Below are 19,970 nucleotides of genomic sequence, written 5' to 3'. Positions count from 1 at the left end.
TACTATTCAAATATAGTATTGCATAATACGATTAACGATTTATAAGGGAAAGTTTTTGTAGAAAATAAAATTGATAAAAAAAAAAATATGAATATTGAAAATGAGATACAAAAAATGAAGATTTCTCTCTACATTTAAATTACAACATATTACTATTTTTAAGAATATTTTTTATGGTTTCATCAATAATCAGTTAATACCACTGTAAAATATAATTACCTTAATTTTATTCAAAATATCATCTGTATCTAAATCAAAATTCCAATCATTTAATTATACGATAAAAAATATTTTAATAAAAAATTATCCGATCATTTGAAAAAAATCACGGCTAAAAAATTTAATTACTTATGCATTTTAATGCTATGATAACTTACTTTGTAAATACTTTGTAATGAGACTTCTTCTGTCAATAAACATTACACGAGGAAAATTATAGAGAACTTCATATCGAGATTGAATTATTAAAATTACAAAGATCGCTTTCAAAATTATATAATCAGTCGTCGTTCGATATTTCTTACCGGTTCTAAAATGATACGATGGATGACCATATATCGCACGATGAATACGAAATCGTACGAAATAATGCTTTTTTTTTTCGTGCATGAAATTGAAAACAGGAAAACGAATTTAAAATTTTATCACGTCTGGTCAACTGATCCCCTCGTTGGAATTTTTTTTTTTTTTTTTTTCAAAAACAAACAGTTCATTAATTCACAAAAGACGATTTTATTCCTGTTATAAACTTACACTAATTGTCACGTCGAGATTGTTTTCCGCTTCTTTCATATTTACTACAACTGCTTATTATATCGTCTACATATATATCAAGATTTCGAATAATTTTATAAATGAATCTTCAATGATGATTCTCAATTTATTGAATTAAACATTAATGCCGAGCTTCTTCGCTTCTTCCTCGAATTTGACTCTGTACTTCTTGTCTGGGTCGTATTTGTTGGCAAGGGAATCCCACAATTCTGGCTTATTCTCGACCAAGAACTTGATCACTTTCTTGATCACCTCTCGTTGCTTCTCAGAGCATTTTTTGCAATCGGTGGCCAGAGCATCAGGCAAGACTCCTGAAAGATGGAATTATTAATTAGAGAAAAATAAAATTAAAAGTAATATCAAAACGAAATATCAAACGTGATATACGTGAGATTAACACGTATTAATAAGCTATATTATACTCTACTATGTTCTTATACAAAAAACTCTGTTGTGTCTTAATCCTGTATAATTTTACACTATATATGACTTAAAAATTGACACGTTCGTATCTTTTTTCTAAATTTTATTCAATTTATCATTGTATGTTATATTATTTGTTATTACATCGTCAAGCTAATACCAAATGATTTATTTGCAATAATCGATAATTATTTGAAATATTATATTAGGAAACGTACAAACATTAAAAAATTCGAATCAATCAAATAAGTAATATCGATAAAAGTAATTAAATAAAATTGTAAATTAAAAAAGTTAAAAAAAATAATATAAATTTCTAAGAAATCTCAAAATTTATCAAACTTCTTATACATATTTTGTTAAATACAATTTTTTCCTTTTTTTCTTTTGTTTCTCGTCCTTTCTTATAAAATAAATAAGATTTTATTATACGTACGTTTAAGTTCATTTCCTTCTGCTGTGCATCTTCCTTCATCCATCAAACACTTGAAGTAATTGTTCAACAAACGTTCACTATGCAGAATTTCATCCACATTAATATTGTCAAATTTAGATGTATATGAAGATTCATCTGGACGAGCAGCCACAAGGACAATGGCCGCCATAAGGACCAAACAAACTATTGAGACCTTCATGATTGCTATTAAGAAATTAAGAGTTACAATTAAATACATTTATAAATCCAAATCAAGGCATCCAAACATTAAAAAATAAAAACTATTTTTTCCTGAAACACCATTTGAAAATTTAATATAAAAAAAAAGCATAATAAATTCGAGATTAAACTAAATTTATATTTTAAAATTAATTCTTGAAAAATCTAACACAAGATTAAAATAAATTTATTAACGTAATTAGATTCGTTACGATAATCTAGTATTAAATGATGAATCCTTACATTTGATATATAATACGATATTTATCGATATATAATTAATCGATATTCAAAGACAATTAAACAATTTATGAAGTAATTCATACTTTGTAGACGCGCGAAACACTCACCTGGACGTGTTAGCTGCTATTAGTTGTACGATTGTAAAAGTCCTCTGGCTCATGGCACTTATATATGTCCGCTTACTGGTGGTAGGATTAATCGTAGAGGTCCATAATGGTCGAAGGTGGGAACAATGACGACCGAACTCTACCTGGAATACTCATACTGTACTTTTACCTACGTTTTATTCGAACTTCTGGAAATATTTGATTTTTTATTATTATGCATTTTAATGAATTTTTATCGTACTTGATTAATCAATGTAACAGTGTAGCTGTGTATTTACTTCTAGTTTCCATTCATGCGAAAAATATATCAGTGTTCCTTTTTTTTCTCATAGGAAATTGATACATAATTAGATGAAAGATTAAATAACGTGAAATAATAATATTTTGTTTTTTATTATTGAACTTAATATCCAAAATTTGAACAAATAAAAAGGCAAATAATAAATGGGAATAGAATATGAATGTATGAATTTTTTTACTTTTTTTTATTTTTATTTAAATGTGAGATATTAATTAATTAATTAGTTATAAAAAATTCTCTTAAATAATAAGATGTAAGAGAATTTTATTTTATTAAGAATATTAAGATTTATTTGTTTTTTGCAATGTATTAATAATTTATAATAATTTATTCTTTTTTTAACATATTTAATATTTAATTTTAAACTTATATATTCTACTATTTTTTTTTATGACGATTGTTGGAAGATCATAATAATTAAAAGTGTATACTTAACATAACGAAAGAATGTAAGAGAACGTAAGAAGAACATTAAAAGTCTTTTATTTCTATTTTCTTCCGTCACATTGAGAAACAAAATATTCGAATAATATGTTAATTTGATTTCGATATTGCGTTCAGTTTTTTACTTAATTAAATCTTTAACAAGAATGAACAAAAAAAGGTAAGAAATTTTATATTTTTTCTTATATCACTGAGTAAGATTATATTATGAAAATTATGATTAATTACGTAATATCTAATGTAACACAATTTCAATTAGATAAATTTAAATATGTTTAAAAAATTATAATTTTAATATTAATTCACATTATGATATTTTTATTAGATATATTTTTTTTATTTATATTTTATTCACGGTATAATAACCGCGAGTAAAAAGTATTCATAAAAACTTGCTCTTCAACTTCTAGTTAATCTGTTTATTATGCTTAAAACTAGATTTGAAAATAAAAACCATGATTTTATGTGATTACGCATTAAATTGAAAGGTATATTGCTTCCTTAGCTTTATTTTTTATGTTGTATTTTAAACTAAGTGTGAATAATTAAATTAATTATAACTGTTTAAAAAATTTGTTATTAAAATTATTAGTTATATCTTAGAATATTCGTACAATATATAATGTATAATGAATGTTATGTAATATCTTAAAATAATTTTCTGTTAGAATAAAACATTAAAAATTAATTTGAAAACATCAAATATAAAATCAAAATATTATGAATTTAATAAAAATATTAAACTGTTAATATAAAAATATCATAACACATAAAAACACGCGTTATAAAAATAATTTGTATTTAAAAACTTGCTAATCTAATTGCGAGTCGAAGTTATTTTTCTCTTCAACAAATAAACTGAAAATAAACTATATAAACCAATCTTTTTTATTTTGTTCGTTCATAGAGTTAGAAAAACAGATTTCATTTCTAAAAAAACAAGATAAATTATATTTTATTTTTCTATAAATATTTATTTACTTTAAATTCCGTTGCTATGAAAATTATTTTATCTATTCGATAATCTTATCCTATGTTAATTCAATCATTTAAATAATTCTGTCATAAATGTCTTTATGTATTTATTTCTAGAACTTTCATTCAACGAACACTGTCAGAAATTGAATAAACAGATAAACACGAGATCTTGTATATGATAGTAATATTAGAATATTTTATTCGCTCTCAGAGAGAGGAATTTATTGTCAGAATTTCATGGAATAAATGAAAAAAATATTATATTAAACAATAAATTAAAATTATTAGTTACTAAATAAAAGTAACGTGATATTGAAACAATTTGAAGGAAATAATATCAGAATAAATTTATAAAACATGGAATGTATTCTGTAATTCTGGATTTGAATCAACAGTGATTCATTTAAAAATAATTATTGAAAAGAATGTCTTTAATGAAAAATATTCTTGAAGAATATATATTATGATATAAATTTTCATGAGGATGAACAAGTATAATAATTATAATTAATGGTAATAACGATTATAAGTAAAAAATTTTTAATTGATTGATTTTTATTTCATGAATCATCATTTTTATCCATATAGATCACCATAATTAATGTATTTTTTATTTTTCTTAAAGAATATAAAATGATGTCATTTATTTTCGTATGAAAAAATAAAAAAAAGCAATATAAAATATACTTATGAATCAGTGATATATTTTTCTTATTTTCTTCTTGAATTTTTCTTTTTCAATTTTAATAAAAAATTTATATGTATTTATTTTGAATTGATATTTCGTTTTTTAAAATTATATAATACATTTTTTTTTATTTCCATAAAAATTATAACCATAAAATATTTATTAATATTAATGATTTGATAAATTCGAATAATTAACCGAAAATAGTGTCAGTTAAAAAAACGAAAAAAGAAAATATATTTTTCAATATACAAATACGAATATTGTTCTCAAGTGATTAAAAAAAAAAAAAAAAAAAAGAATAAGATTTAAACTATTTTCATGAAAGATGAAAAAATTACGGTATTTATAGAATTATAACGTAGATAAAAAGATTAAAAAATGCAAAAAAAGTATTTAAATTATCAACGAAGGACGTATAAAATGAAAAAAAAGAAGTTACAAAGACGTCAGAAACTTTAATTCAAGGAAGTTCACGATTTCTAACATGACGCATTATACGACACTCGTTCGATCGTGATCCTTTATGCGAAACATAGGTTACACTGGCAATTATAATAATAAATTATTCTAATTGCGATATTAACTTTACATATCACGTACCGAAGATCGTGTGAATAATACGTATAAGGTTGAAATTTTAAAATTTAATTTTTATGTTAATATAGTTGAATTGAATAGTATAATAAAAAGGAAAACTGCTTAGAAGTTATAAAAGAAATGTTTTCGAAATCAATCAAGATTTCTATTACATAACAATTGATAATTTGATAATTAAAAATATAAAATTATCCAAAGTATACATAATATATTACAAAGTTGTAATATTTGTGAATTTTAATTAATTTAATATTCAAATGTATCAATATGAAATTTTCGATAAATGATAAGAGTTAATAATTTGTTACTATTATAATTTGTATTCTACTTATATGATAAACGTTTCAAATATTAAAAATTGAAGATACGTGAAAAACTAAGAGACTAAATTTTTAAATTGTAAAAGAAACATTGTATAACGATGTTTTTTTTTAGAAAATTTAAAAGATAAGATTTACATTAAAATTAAAAGAAACGTTCATAAGTCTAAGAATTGACCGGAGTAAATGTTTGCTTGAAGCGAAGAAAAAGATGTTTTCTGTGTAATTCTGACTCATCCTAGCACTTACTAAATATTATTTAAACAATATTCATCTTCAAATATATTCATATTATAATCTTCGTAATAAAAAAAATACGCAAAAAATAATTAGTTTATTATACAAAAAAATATATTATAGAAATTAAAAATGTTCTGGTAATATTTATATATAATAACATAAGATAGATAGATATATATATATATATATATATATATATATTTGCTATCTTGTTAAAGAAATCTAAGAAAATGATAAAAATATATATATCAATATATTAAATAAAATAACCGCATATTTAATCATTTTTAATATTATTTTAAATATTTATTATAGTATTATTATAATATTATTATAGTAAAATAAAATTTGATGAAAGAGATAATTTATCAATAAATATTATTCAAAATTTGAAAAAAATTAATCATTTCAAGATTATGACACACGAGAAAAAGGATAATTTAAGGAATAATTTAAAAAATGGTACGAAATTAATAGAAACATAATTTTAAGGGAAAATACCTATTGTACAGTTTATTTTATACATTCAACGACTGTTTGATTCAAGTACAAGAAAGCATTTCGCTTTGAAATATTAATTCTTCCATTACTTCTAGAACAATGAGGAGTAACAAACTCGTTGTTTGTTATACAAATACATCCCAGAATAGAAATCCTATTGAATTCTTCAAAACATTTCGAATCCTTATAACCATTACACTCACTCTTCAATTAATGATCACACTCATTTTTTTTTTAACCAAAAACTTTCACATTTCATCATTTTTCGATACGGAATAAAAAAAAACAGTGCAAATTTATCCCCTAAATTTTATAAACGACAGTACGCTTGTGAATTTGTTATAAAGGTCACCGAAATGTTTTTATATTGAACTTTATTTTCTTGAACTTTTTAAATTACTATATCTTTAAGTAACTACAGGAAGGCGTATCGTTCTCTTCGTTCGAGATAACATTGTTTATGTTCATTCATTTGAACAGTCTCTATTCTTAATGGACCATTTCTTATAGAAATATTACAGTCAAACGACGGATAAATCGATCCGTGCAAATTATCACCAACGATTAGAAATCATAAAAAAAAAAAAAAAGAAAGCCGAAGAAAAAATTAACTTAAAAAATTTTCAAAATATTTGATTTATAAAAAATATGCATTGAAAGTGTCTTAAAAGTATGGAAGTCCCATGAAGCAACAAATAAAATTCAAACTATTATGAACAAAGAATATAATCACGCAATGAAAAACAGAACATAGAATTAATTTTTTTAAGTTGTTCCCCAAATAAGTAAATAAAAAAAAAAAAAAAGTGATTAGAATAAGTTTTCAAAAAAGCTATCGTTTTCTATCGAAGAATGATTATACCCTTTCGTGGAAATTTAGGGCAGAAAATAGAATTACATCGAACAAAAGGGATAATAGTCTTCTACTCTCCGTAAAAAATATGAGCAGCTATTTCCCTATTTTGTTATTTAACTAGTGCTTAAGCAATATACCACAAGTTATTAATTATTTAAAAATGAAACGTATTTTTTAAGACTTCTTTTTCCTTTTTATACATATGATTTTTTTTATAATTACTTACAATTGTAAGCAGTTTCTTTTTTTATTTATATACATATATATTTATATATATATATATATATGTATATACATATATATATGTATATATATATATGTATATATATAAACACACACATATATATATATACATACATATATATATATTTTTTCCACATTTTTTTTATATCTATATAATGATACTAGATAAAATTTTTATTTTAATCTCTCGCACGAATGTAAGCCATTTTCGAAATTTAATAATAAGCGGGGATTATTGGAAATACTGAATTATATTAAAGCAAAAGATTAATCTTTTTTTTCTTTCTTTTAATTTTTCAAATATTTGAAAACTTATAATCAAATTAACTCTGCTATTTTTCGAAGCTTTCAGCTTATACTTAAATAAAAGCTGTTAGCCTACATCAAAGAGTTTTCTTAGATGTGCATTAAGAATGCACAAATTTAATATAAATATTACTCCTCTTTTTTTTTTATTTTCTAATAGTTTTAAAATTATAGATAATTATTATTAGAAGCAATGGAAAATAATTGATTTTCCTAAAACGTTAAAGTGTCTTTTTCTGCAATACATGTTTGGCTCAGAACACCACCAATATCACACAATATGCTTAACGCATCATTAGGTTATGCCGCCATTACTTTTGTGCTTTAAAAGTAGTATCACTAAGAAGGTACTATTTTTCGTTCATATTTACAAATATTACACAGGCAACAGATAAATTACCTAATATCATATTATCTTCATGGTAATAACAAATGTCCTCTTATAACCTGCTCTTTGTACCATCCTTTATCAATAAGGAATATTCTTTAAATTATTTAAAGAATCTATGGAGTAAAATGTATTTGTTTGCGCGTAAAATCATGCATGCGAAAAACGTTTAGGATTTCTTTTTAATGGACAAATTTTTAAGAATACGAAGAAATATCTGTGTCATTACGCGTGTGTATGTATACATGTGTACAGTTTAAGGACATTATACTTATTATTAAACTAGAAATATTCAATACTTTCATGAGAAAATCTCAGCTATATAAATATTTTAAAGTGCCTTTTATTTAAATATTTTAACACGTATTCTGCCAGAAACTTTCAAATACTATTACATAAAATATCAATTGATGATAAGTTCCCGGATGGATACGTTTCAATCATTTAAATGTTGTATTAAACAACGATCTATAAATCTCGACTACAACGTGACTTCTTCCTTCGTTTCGTTTCCTTATTGTCAAGTATGGTAACAAATCACATTTGAAACAGATAGAAAAGAGCATGTGCAATTAATAGTCTACAAGAAAATATTATAGTGGAAGAATTAATTGAGCAATATGTTCATGGCTCTATAAAGGCAGTGTAAGAGATATATTTTCTCGATAAGAAGTGTTAAATAATTCCTAATATAACATTAAAAGTCAAACAGAAGTTTAAGATAACAATATTAAAATAAAGTACAGAAGCGCACGGAAGTATTTTGCACGATACGGTGATAATAATTTAATATTTGAATTTTTAAAAAGTAATCAACAATATTGATAATTGACGGTCATCATTGTTATAAACGACGTAATAATTTAATAAAAACAATAAAACTTAATAAAAATTTTTTCAAATAATTATTTTTCGGATAATCTAAATTAGTGCTTTGTCAATTTATAACGAAATAAAAAAAGTCAATCAAAAACACTTTTTATCGTTCTTAACAATTTATCCGCCAATACATTCATTTAAATATTTATCATTTAAACAAAAAAGTAAAGAATGTCTTTGCATATTAAATTATATACACACGCATTCTCTCTCTACCTGCCCTATATATGTTAATTAAATCAGACTCAAACTTTAATTATATCTAGGACTTAGTTTGCAAAATAAAAGGTGACTTAGAATGGAAATGGTCGTTAATTTTTTACATGTTTAATCAATTGGCCGCGATCCAGCCATTTGCTACCAGATAATGTAATATCTTACTCTCTGGTTCCGATTGAGGTACAACGCCTGATCTTCTATTACCATTTAGATATTCCTGCAAACATACAATTTTTATTTATATAATATCCAGAACATGATAAATATTATTTTCTAAAATCTATCCATAAAAATTTTTTTTGATATCAAATAAAATTTAGTATTTGATGTCTCTTAAATGAAATTCCTAAAAATAAAATTGCTAGAAAAAAATATAAAAATTTCTTTAATATTTGTAGTAATCATATATAATTAAATATATCATTTTTTTGCAAGAATATGGTATTTACTTAAACAGAAAATCTTATTTATTATTTATTATTATTTATTATTTAAAATAATTTATTTATATAGAAACTTACTTGCAACAACAATGTCTTTTGTGTTAAATACTGTGTTGGCTTCAGATCAAGTTGAAGACATAAAGATTTTTCTTGTTTTGTCAATAGATGAGCTGCTGCTTCCATTTCTATATCTCGTTCCTCTGAGTCTCCCGCTGTTGTGCAAGATTTTCCAGAAGTTGTCGCAGTATAATTTTTTTCTGCGGCAGAACTGGAGCTGGTAGAATGCTGGCTGGAAGAATTTGGATTGTTATCCGGCTCCGCCCACTGATTGGCTAGAGTCGTCATCCGATTGGGATTGGTTTGATTGATTGAGAAGCTGCTGCTGGGTAAGTCTTTTGCAATGTACTTTCGGTCGGTGGAAGAGTAACTTTTTTCTTCTTCTCTATAATAAAAAATAAATTTTTCTTTAAATCATCTATTTTAATATATATTATATATATAATATAGTTATATATATATATATATATAATTATATTAAATTAAGTTTATTGCAATAATAAATTTTAGAATAATTCTGTACCTTTTTTTTGAGGTGTGGCGGTGTATTGGTGTGGACGGCCCACTGCTGCCCTAAGTGAAATGCAAACTGATACAATCTGTTCACAAATGCCTGGCAACACGCACCACAAACAATGGAATTAGTTAAATGAGAAGCAAAAGCTAGTGTATACAGTATAATATACTCTGATATTCAAATGATCATAATTATTAATGAATTCTTATATCAATAGCAAAATAATTTATTATTTATATTAATTTTTGAATAACATATTTGTTATAAAATAATCAATGTAAATATGAAATAATATTATAACAAATAAATATATTAAGAAAATTCATTTTATTTTAAAATAATAATTATTTCAATATTTATTTTCAATATTTTAGAATATATTTAAAATTACAAACATAAAATTGTAAAAAAAAATATATTTTAAATAACACTTAATAAGTCCAAAAGTTCTACTAGCTTTTACGAATGTATTATGTATTAAAATATATTTTGAAGTTAAGTAGATATACCTAATATATATTTTATACAATAAAGTATAAAATAAAAGGTATATCACTAAAAAAAAAAAAAAAAAAAAGAAAAGAAAAAAAAGAAAAAAAAAGAAAAAAAAATTTAATTGCCATTGCAATGTGGAAAAAGTTAACAAATACATGAATACCAATACTTACAGATTTTTTTTCATTCCAATGATCTACGGTATCATTTTGTCCCTGAGTTTGTGCCATCACTTGTTCGAAATGAGCGCATTCTTCATGTCTTGTAATACCATGTTCTCGATAACGAAATAATTCTGAAAGACGTAATCGTAATTCTCTTTCCCTTTCAAGATTTGTTAAAAATTGTTCATATTCCTGTGCCGTGTAAAACTGTGCAAATACTCGTGTTCTATCTCTAAACTCCCTATAATATATTTAACAGATTTATTATCAAAACATTGTACAAAACAAAATATTTTTATTCAATATTAATTAAACATACTTTTCCTCTTTTGATTGTTTTTTCTTTATTGTTTTATCTTTCCTAGATGAAGCAAAAAATGCAGAAACAAGCTGATAATCGCGTACAACTCTTTTTCGTCGTGCTCTCTCTCTTAAATTATTAGTATACATGTCAACTTGTGCAAGTTTAAGTGCTATATCCAAATCATCATCTTCTGCTGGATTTAAAAATAAAGAAGAAACAAGTGATTCTGCTTCATGATTATAATCCTGTAGAAAAGATTTCAATAATATAACAAAATATTGTCAAACAAATATTTTTAATTTAAAACATACCCTTTCAAAATCATCTCGTTGTGGCATGTATCCCAGTTGTGCAGCTTCTTCTGGAGTGATATCCAAAGGTGGTAATCGAGATGTGAGATCAGGTGATAGAGGTCCATGATCTGACTTAGTTTGATCTGTAATATTTGGTTTGTAGCTTTCTGTAGGAGGCCATGTATGTTTTCCAATATTTCCATCAAGATACCTAGCAATATATTCTTCTTTTGCTTCTATAAGATAAAAGTAAATTATGTATACATAGAAAATAATTTTTTATATATTAATTTTTTTAAATTTATTTATTAAACAATCATAATTTTGTAAAATTATTTCTTTCTGCTAAAATTATATAATGTTATTTAATGCAAAAAGTTACAATACAACAAATGTACCTTCTGGCGTACGTGTTTCAATATGTTTACTAATATCTTCCCAATTTCCAAAACCAAATTGTTCAATGGCATCCAAAAGTCTAAGTTGTTCTCTAGCAGTCCAGTTTCCCCTACCATTAAATATGCTAATGGTACCAGAATCCTATAAAATATAAAAATTCATTTTTTAATCAAAAGAATAACTTTTTCATATTTAAAAACAATTCAATACATACCATAAACTGATAAGAGTGGTCATTTTTATGTGGTCCAATTTCAGCTCCAGCGGAAAAACACTGTTAAATTTAAAATATAAAATATTAAATAAAAAATATTATTCTTTTTTTAATAAAAGATATTTATGAATAATTTTTTCTAATAAAAAATATCTTTATATGTTTATAAATAATTTATTTTAAAATAGTATTTCATTTATTTTATAAAGAATCATAATATTTTTAAAATAATATTTTTTCTTTTTTATTTTATTTGTTTTAAAATTTTGACATTTTTATATCAAATAGAATTGATATACATTGCATGTATCACCACGTGATTAGAAGTTTCATTCAGCTCGAGGAGTAGTACAATATAATAATTTCAGAACAACTTGTCGACAAAAAAAGGGTGGGGATTAAAAAAGGAATCTCAACACGCAAAATCCAGTAAAGTTAGAAGGATAGACGAAGATGTGACAGAGATCAGTATGAGGACAAAGAGGGGGAAAAGGAGACGTGAACACGTGATCAAGAACAAGCATTCGCTCGTCTCACCTGCAAACAGAGGTCGAAATCCGGGCATTCTACACATCTTACACGTAAACCCGAAATGTCCTCTTGACAATAGGTGCAGTTGTATTTAGCATACAAATCTGAAATCGACGATTCGTAATACATTTTACCTCTGATTGTAGCTTGTCGAGTGGCAATCGGTATTCCCTTTGTCGATGTAAATACATACCCGCCATTATTGTCCTGCAGGGTTCTTCCAGAACGATCCGGATGACGTCACCGCATGCCAGAAACCCATAAGTTTATCACGTACACTGAACGTGTAAGCTTGACCCCATTTTTTCCGCGAAATCGTATGAAAACGCGGAAAAATCGTGATGCGTCCCTTTGGACGCTCTAATTATCGTGCGTAAATTCGTTAAAAATCTCTATGGAAAAAATGTTGTTTACGACTGTTGCGTCGCGAAACGAGTACGCATGCGTTCCTCTCCTACCATTTATGAACTATATTTCAGGTTCGCCAACTGTGTAATAATAAAAGAAAGTTGCATTTTTGTATCGGCGCGAATTTAAATAAGCAATTATATTTTAACATTCATTTTTTTTTGTTTATATGAAGTTATAGAGTTGAACATCAATTGAAATGATATAAGATATTAAATAAAGTGATACAAATTAATCTAATCTTGGAAATCTTGTAAAATGTTTTGTGTAAGTATATTTTTATAAATATTTGTTTTATTTATAATAAGAATTAATTTTTTTTCTTATTACATTGTATTAATAAATATATTATGAATTCATATTAATAAATATCTATGTAATCATTTTTTAATATGACTTTATATTATAATTTTATACATAAATTATATTTATATTTAGATTACTCGATTAAAATTTTTCCATAAAAATATTATCTTATTAAATCGATCAATTTGTTTGGGACGTCCATCTTTAATTGAAAACAAAGCGTTAAGAAATTTGAAATTAAAACAAGCAAAAATGCAGGTCAAATAATTTTAATACGAAATAATGTGATTTATGAAAAATAAATAGTCGCGTTATATAATTTATATAAATTATTTTTCATTTATTTAGTGTGAAGATAATGTTCCTGTATTTCTGAAATGCGGTTGGCGAGATAAAATAGTATATTGGATAATTTTAGCATTTACTTTATATAATACAGTAATGACATTTAGACAATTGTTATTATTAAGTGAAAAATTTCAGTGATTGTAAAAATTTTTCATAATCAAAAATAAATTGAATATTGATTAATTATTAACTAAATATCGATTAATGTTATTTAATACGATTTTTATTTGTAATTTGACATATCTTATTATTATCAATTATTGAATTAATAATATTAGATTTACAATTTTTCATATTAAATTATTTTTATTTATTGTAAAATAATGATATATATATCAATTTTTATGATATGTAAAATTATGAAGAAATTTTAAGGCACTTGATGCTCTGCAAATACCAATATGGAAATAATATATTTTTTTTATAATAAAATGTATAAAGTGTATAAGTGTATAAAGTTTTTGTGTTGTTTTTGTGATGAGAATATAAATCAAATAAAAAAATATAAATATAAGATAATAATGTTATAATTTAGAAAAAAACAAATAAAACATAAAAAAGCAGAATGTAAATGCAAAAAAGAATATCAAGAAATTATCATAAAACAGTTTATTAAAATTCAAATAATCAAGGGTGAATAATAAAATTGTTTTTTTAAAAACATGATAAATAATAATTTTATATCAAATAATATCTAGATAAATATTTCAACATCTAAATATATAAAAAATTATTAAGACATTTTTATAATATGTGAAATAATTATTACACATTAAATTAATATTTAATACATAATTCCACTATTTCAATTTGTCCTTTTACAAAAGTATACATATAAAATTGGCACTTTTATATTATATAAAAAAAAAAAAATTTTTTATCATTTTCTAATATTTTTTAATATTTTAAAAAATAAAATTTGTTTTTCCGTGTTGGTAATGCATGAGCATTAAAGATATACATTTTTGTTATCACAGAATAACATATTTACATATTATTATAATTATATAACTGTATTAAAAACATAAAAGAATGAATTAATATTTTGATTGATATATTTAATTGTTTGAGTTATTTCCAATATTTTTTGGTATTATTTTATTCTTTTCATTGAAAGCATTATTTTCTACATTATTTGAGATACTATTAGATTTTTGAGCATTTAATAAGATATTTCTGTTATTATTATATGAGGTAAGATATTTTTCTTGTAAAACTTTATTTGTACCTGGATTTGAACTTTTTTTTTCATTAATATTTTGAATAACTTTTTCTATTGTATGTGTATTTTCTTCATTATTATGATTTTTTGAATTCTTTGAAAATTGAGATGGAATTTGATTTTCTAGAGGTATTTTCGACAACATTTGTACTTTAGGTACATCATTTTTATGTTCAAGAATGTTTATATTGTATACTTTATTTTTTTTCCTATGTTGTACTAAATTTTTTAATACTTCACTAAACTGCATTAATGTTTCTGCAATTGGTCGTTCCATATATGTGGCTTCAATTTTTTCAAATTGATCATCTTCTTCTGAAGTTAATTCATTTTTTATTTGTTTAAATTGATATATTATATCCTTTAAACTTTCTTTGATATCTTTAATTCTTTTTGCATCTTTATCTTCTATCACAATATCTATATTTGATAAGTCTTTTGCATTTGTTTTTGTATTTATTTCTATAGATTGTTTATTATATTCAATATCTAATTCATTTTTATCCATTTCCAAATCTTCATATATAAAATCTTTTTCAAATTCTTTAAATTGGTTAATTATATTTCTAATGCTTTCTTTTATGTTAACTGATTTATGTTCAATTGTTGCTTCTTGAACTTCTATAGGTTTTTCTTTGATTTCTTGAATTATTGTTGGTTTTTCTTTTAATTCTTGAACTATTGTTGGTTTTTCTTTTAATTCTTGAACTATTGTTGGTTTTTCTTTTAATTCTTGAACTTCTAATAATTTTTCTTTTAAATCTTGTTTTGTTATTTTTATTTTTTGTGATGATTCTATCTTTATTGGAACTCTTTTTATTTTAGCATTAATTTTCTGTGAAATTTCTGATTTTTCCTCCATTGTATCTTTTCTAAATTTAACTGCTTCCACTTTTTCTTGAATAATTTTTTTGACAACTTCTTTTAGAGTTGTATTGTTATTTTGTACTTTAAATTTTAATTCTTCTTTATCTATTTCTGATTTTTCATTTTCTTCTTTCTTTATATCTAATTTTTCTTTTTCTTTAATAATAGAATCTTTTTTAATATGAGATTGTAAGTTAATATTATTCTCAGTTTCAATATTTTTTTCTAAATTTACTGCAATCTCTGATTTTTCTTTATTATTTGATGTTTCTAATTGTGATAAATTATTTTCAGATAAATTATTAAATGTTTTTTTTGTATTTAATGATTTAGCGAATTCAATAGAATCGTTTGTTGTATCATTTAATTTGATTTCTGATGATATTTCTGTATCTAATATATTTATATCTTTAATATTTAATGGTTTTTCAAATTGTTCTAATGATTCCATTATTTCATCCAATATTGGTTCCATATTCTTTACGGTATCATTTATTTTTTCGCTTTCTACATTTATTTCTGTAGAATTTTCAGTTGGCTTTTTTAAATAAATTGCTTTTTTGGGATTATATTGTATATATGGTTTTCTTTTCATGATAAATATAATTGGTCTGGTTTTTATTCTTATTGGTGGTAATATATTATAATTTAATGCTATATGAGAAAAACCATCCACAGAATCCAAAATATCGTGTGTTTTAAGATATGGTTTTATATTGGGTGAATATTTACTTTTGGCTTCCATTAAAAGATGTGTAAATTGAAGCATTTCTGGACTGCCAATAGTTAAATTTTCTTGTTTTGAATAACTAGAAAAATAGTTAATGATAAATTAAATTGCATTATTTTTGACTAAATAAAAAAAATATATCGAAAATATTTTTTTATTCTAAATAGATTAATAATTTTTTTTATTTTAAATAGTTATTTATAAAACTTACATCCAAGAACTATTTGTTTGTGTAAATCTTGAAACTCCTGTTTGTGCAGTGAGAACATCAATATGTACGTGCACTGGATTGAGAGAATCTTTTTCAAGTCTATGTAATTTAGCAATTGCTAAACCACCAGGATAATTAGAACCAGCAATACATAAAAGAAACATAGAAAATAAGGCATTTAAAATTAAGTGACCTAAAATGATCAATGCCAAAAACCCATTCCATGGACTTTTTGCTCTGTTTTCCCATCTAATTTAAAAAATAAAAGAAAAATATAATATTAAACATTTAAAAATTAAAAATAATTTAGAAAATAGAATTAAATTATTAATTTACTTACATTCTATGGCAAACAACTGCAGCACTAACATTTAATAATGGAAAAACATATATGATAAATCTCAATTCTTTGTGAGGTAAAAATGAGAATAATGTAACAAATGCAATACCAGGAATTGTTAATGTTCGAACTCGAGCATCCCATAGCATTCCTAAAGGTATCAAAAAATAAGAAAAAGCCAATCCACGTGGAAGAGCTGAATAAAAATACCATAGGAATGGTGATGTCTATTTTTATATTAAGTTCAATAAGTATATTTTAAATTCATTACTTTAAAAAAATTTAAAAATGATTTTGACAAAGGATACACCCCATTCACTGCTTTTATTAAGAATAGTATTGAAGTAAAATACTTCACCTTCAGGCCATAATAATCGTTTCCAAAATATAGAATCTATTGCGATTGTTAGTGTTAGAAAAAATATACCAGCTGGAACCGCAATTTTAAACAGTCTAAAAAAATTATTAATTTTATGAAAAATTAATTTTATTATTCTAACAGCATATATAGTTTATATAATTCTAATAAAAAAGGTTTCCTATGTTATACAATTATTTTTAATTATTTTTTTTCTATTTTTAACAAGAGCACAAGTTGTACTGCAATTTATCAAACAAGGGATTTATATTTGATTTAGTTATTTTTTATGGAAGGATTTTATTATGTTAATAAGTTTTATAAGCAAACAAAGCTTACAAATCAGTGCAGTTTTGCAGAAGGTTCCTTGATGATTCTAATCACTTCTGTATGCAATGTTATAGCCATACTAGGAATCAATGGTCCGCAATATAATATGTAAATACCTTAGTATGGTTAGTTTCTTGTTGGCTATATCGTACAAAAGGAATAACCCCAGTAGCATGGCAAGTTCTGCTCTGAATATTATTATTGCTGCTGCAGATGACCAAATAAATATGATGTGACTTTGTTTCAACCATCCATATAAAGCCAGTAGTACTATAGACATAGAAATAATATATATATAATAATAATAATAATAATATATATAAGTAATAATTTTCATACAATACTAAATGAAATATATATAATAACTTGAATTTAAATTACCTAATGGCATAGTCATTATATTTGGTAATGTACGACTTAAGTAATACATAAAATGATATTGTGTTACAGTAATTGCAACAAACCATTTAGTAAATTGCAGACCAAAAATGCTTTGTAAAGCATCTCTATATAGTTTTAATGTACCTATTACTAATAAGCCCAATGTTGCTCTTACTGAAAAAATATAATATTAATCATTTTTTTTAAATATAAATTAAATAAAATAATAATGCTAATATATTTTATTGATTAACTTACCAACATATTGAGCAAAAAATTTATTAATTTGCATATAATTAATAGTTGCTATTAAAGGTGATGCCAAGCCTGAGACTATAATTGACCCCACAAATGATCGTGGCACAACTCCAGGAAATTCATGGTGATCATACTATTAAAATATACATGTGTAATAAATAATTAATGTTTATATGTTTATATTAATTCCTTTTAATATGCATTTTTATAATAATTTTAAATATTTTCAATTATTAAATTCAATCTTTGATTGATTTATATTATATTATTATATTAACAATTTATATTTATATTTATATTAACAAACAAATTCTCTTTCTATATTTTCGGTTTAAGGAAAATTGAAATTAGTCATTATCAAACGTACATAGACATACAGAAACTATATCAGCTGATCATAAATTTATAAATATATGTATTTGCTTCTAAATATAATATCGAAGATTTTGCGTAATATCTTTTTGATTGCATGTCAGCAACCTGTCAAGGAAGATAAATATATCCTTGTCCTTTGTTTTCATTATTTATTGTTTTTATTTTTTTATTTTAATTATATTGTAATTTATATAATATATTTTTAATAAATATTCTAATAATTACCTCTGATAGGTTAAAACCATGGTATAAGATGTCGTGCATAGCTTGTAGATTAAAACTTTCTTCTACTTTTGTAAACGGACAATATAATAAATGTAATATAGCCACCAGTATAATTAAATGATCCATAATTTTATTTTATGCAAAAAACGGACTCAGAAGCATTGTAAGAATGCGCGTTTTAATCATAACAAGCCTAACCAATATAGTTGACTTTTTAAATATTTTTTTCTATCCACCGGGAATACACGTCGTCTGCTATGATGTATCACCATAGACAAAATTCGAAATAGATATATCATTTTATGGAATTTATATCTATTATCTGAATTACCGATCGTGCATTATTGTCATAGACAAAAAATAGAATAGATGTGATAGTTTATGGGATTTTATATTACATGTTCTCAAATGTTTTAACTTCAAAAAAGATTAAAATGTTTTTTATATCATCTAATATAATATAGTTCAGGTACAATATTTACAATATTCTATCAATATTTACAATATTGTCTACGTATATAAAATTAATTCATTTAAAAAGTTCAAAATAAAAATCTATATATAGTTTATAATTTTTGGAATTGAAACGAGAATATTCACTTTAATACTATCACTTTAATATTATCATTAAATTTATTAATATTTTTATGCCAAAAATATAATTGTAATCATAATGAATTAATTCATATTATTTTCTATAAAATATATAATATTGTTTTCTCTACAGTGAATCGATGTTGCATGTGATGTGATAAATAAGATGATTTTCGAATTTCATAATTTCCATGTTTTCTAAAATATAAAAAAGAATTGCATGTTACATTTATTTTTGATTGTGTATTATGTTATTTTGTTTGATACAAATACAAATCGATTGAAAAATATTTGAACTTGAAATATCTTTGATATTTAAAAAATAGCATTAAAGATTAAGATGTTTTTCTTAATTTGTGTTTTTTCTTTATTGTTAACTTTTTTTTTTACCTTTATTTCATATAAAGCTTTTTACAAATGATTCTAATCCTTAAA

The 19,970-nt window shown here is 23.5% G+C and overlaps 3 protein-coding genes and 1 long non-coding RNA gene across 8 annotated transcripts; 1 reads left to right on the top strand and 3 right to left on the bottom strand.

Moving 5' to 3' along the window:
* Positions 1-210: 210 nt before the first annotated feature.
* Positions 211-2,893, bottom strand: LOC108001339 (ejaculatory bulb-specific protein 3). Of its 3 annotated transcripts, XM_062075814.1 has the most exons (4): positions 2,444-2,893; positions 2,203-2,345; positions 1,634-1,837; positions 211-1,085 (listed from the first exon to the last, which is right to left on the bottom strand). In XM_062075814.1, exons 3-4 carry the CDS (start codon positions 1,830-1,832, stop codon positions 889-891), a joined length of 396 nt encoding a protein of 131 aa, XP_061931798.1. In that variant the 5' UTR covers positions 1,833-1,837; positions 2,203-2,345; positions 2,444-2,893; the 3' UTR covers positions 211-888. The 3 variants fall into 3 exon arrangements, with proteins under 3 accessions (XP_061931798.1, XP_016917774.1, XP_061931799.1); XM_017062285.3 differs by lacking the exon at positions 2,444-2,893 and having other exon boundaries at positions 2,203-2,362; XM_062075815.1 differs by lacking the exon at positions 2,444-2,893 and having other exon boundaries at positions 2,096-2,230.
* Positions 2,894-6,258: 3,365 nt separating this feature from the next.
* On the bottom strand, positions 6,259-13,054 carry LOC108001338 (transcriptional adapter 2B). 2 transcript variants are annotated; one of them, XM_017062284.3, is made up of 10 exons: positions 12,776-13,054; positions 12,589-12,686; positions 12,052-12,111; positions 11,837-11,978; positions 11,457-11,674; positions 11,161-11,390; positions 10,851-11,082; positions 10,189-10,238; positions 9,687-10,050; positions 6,259-9,382 (listed from the first exon to the last, which is right to left on the bottom strand). In XM_017062284.3, exons 1-10 carry the CDS (start codon positions 12,780-12,782, stop codon positions 9,278-9,280), a joined length of 1,506 nt encoding a protein of 501 aa, XP_016917773.1. In that variant the 5' UTR covers positions 12,783-13,054; the 3' UTR covers positions 6,259-9,277. The 2 variants fall into 2 exon arrangements, with proteins under 2 accessions (XP_016917773.1, XP_061931797.1); XM_062075813.1 differs by lacking the exon at positions 6,259-9,382 and having other exon boundaries at positions 9,887-10,050; positions 10,189-10,278.
* On the top strand, positions 13,040-13,839 carry LOC114577984 (uncharacterized). The gene is made up of 2 exons (XR_003698516.2): positions 13,040-13,257; positions 13,429-13,839. It is a non-coding gene; the product is annotated as an uncharacterized LOC114577984 (long non-coding RNA).
* A 399-nt stretch (positions 13,840-14,238) lies between these two features.
* On the bottom strand, positions 14,239-19,217 carry LOC108001285 (probable Dol-P-Man:Man(7)GlcNAc(2)-PP-Dol alpha-1,6-mannosyltransferase). Of its 2 annotated transcripts, none has more exons than XM_028668439.2 (8): positions 18,942-19,217; positions 18,342-18,474; positions 18,084-18,257; positions 17,819-17,972; positions 17,323-17,467; positions 17,015-17,241; positions 16,675-16,923; positions 14,239-16,542 (listed from the first exon to the last, which is right to left on the bottom strand). In XM_028668439.2, the coding sequence occupies exons 1-8, from the start codon at positions 19,065-19,067 to the stop codon at positions 14,703-14,705; spliced, it is 3,048 nt and encodes a 1,015-aa protein (XP_028524240.2). In that variant the 5' UTR covers positions 19,068-19,217; the 3' UTR covers positions 14,239-14,702. The 2 variants fall into 2 exon arrangements, with proteins under 2 accessions (XP_028524240.2, XP_028524241.2); XM_028668440.2 differs by having other exon boundaries at positions 17,015-17,165; positions 17,373-17,467; positions 18,942-19,205.
* Positions 19,218-19,970: the final 753 nt, after the last annotated feature.

The sequence above is a fragment of the Apis cerana genome, linkage group LG5 (genome assembly GCF_029169275.1).
Source record: "Apis cerana isolate GH-2021 linkage group LG5, AcerK_1.0, whole genome shotgun sequence".
Lineage (NCBI taxonomy): Eukaryota > Metazoa > Arthropoda > Insecta > Hymenoptera > Apidae > Apis > Apis cerana.
The sequence above is the reverse complement of the archived record's forward strand: the minus strand, read 5'-3'. Positions and strand labels throughout refer to the sequence as shown.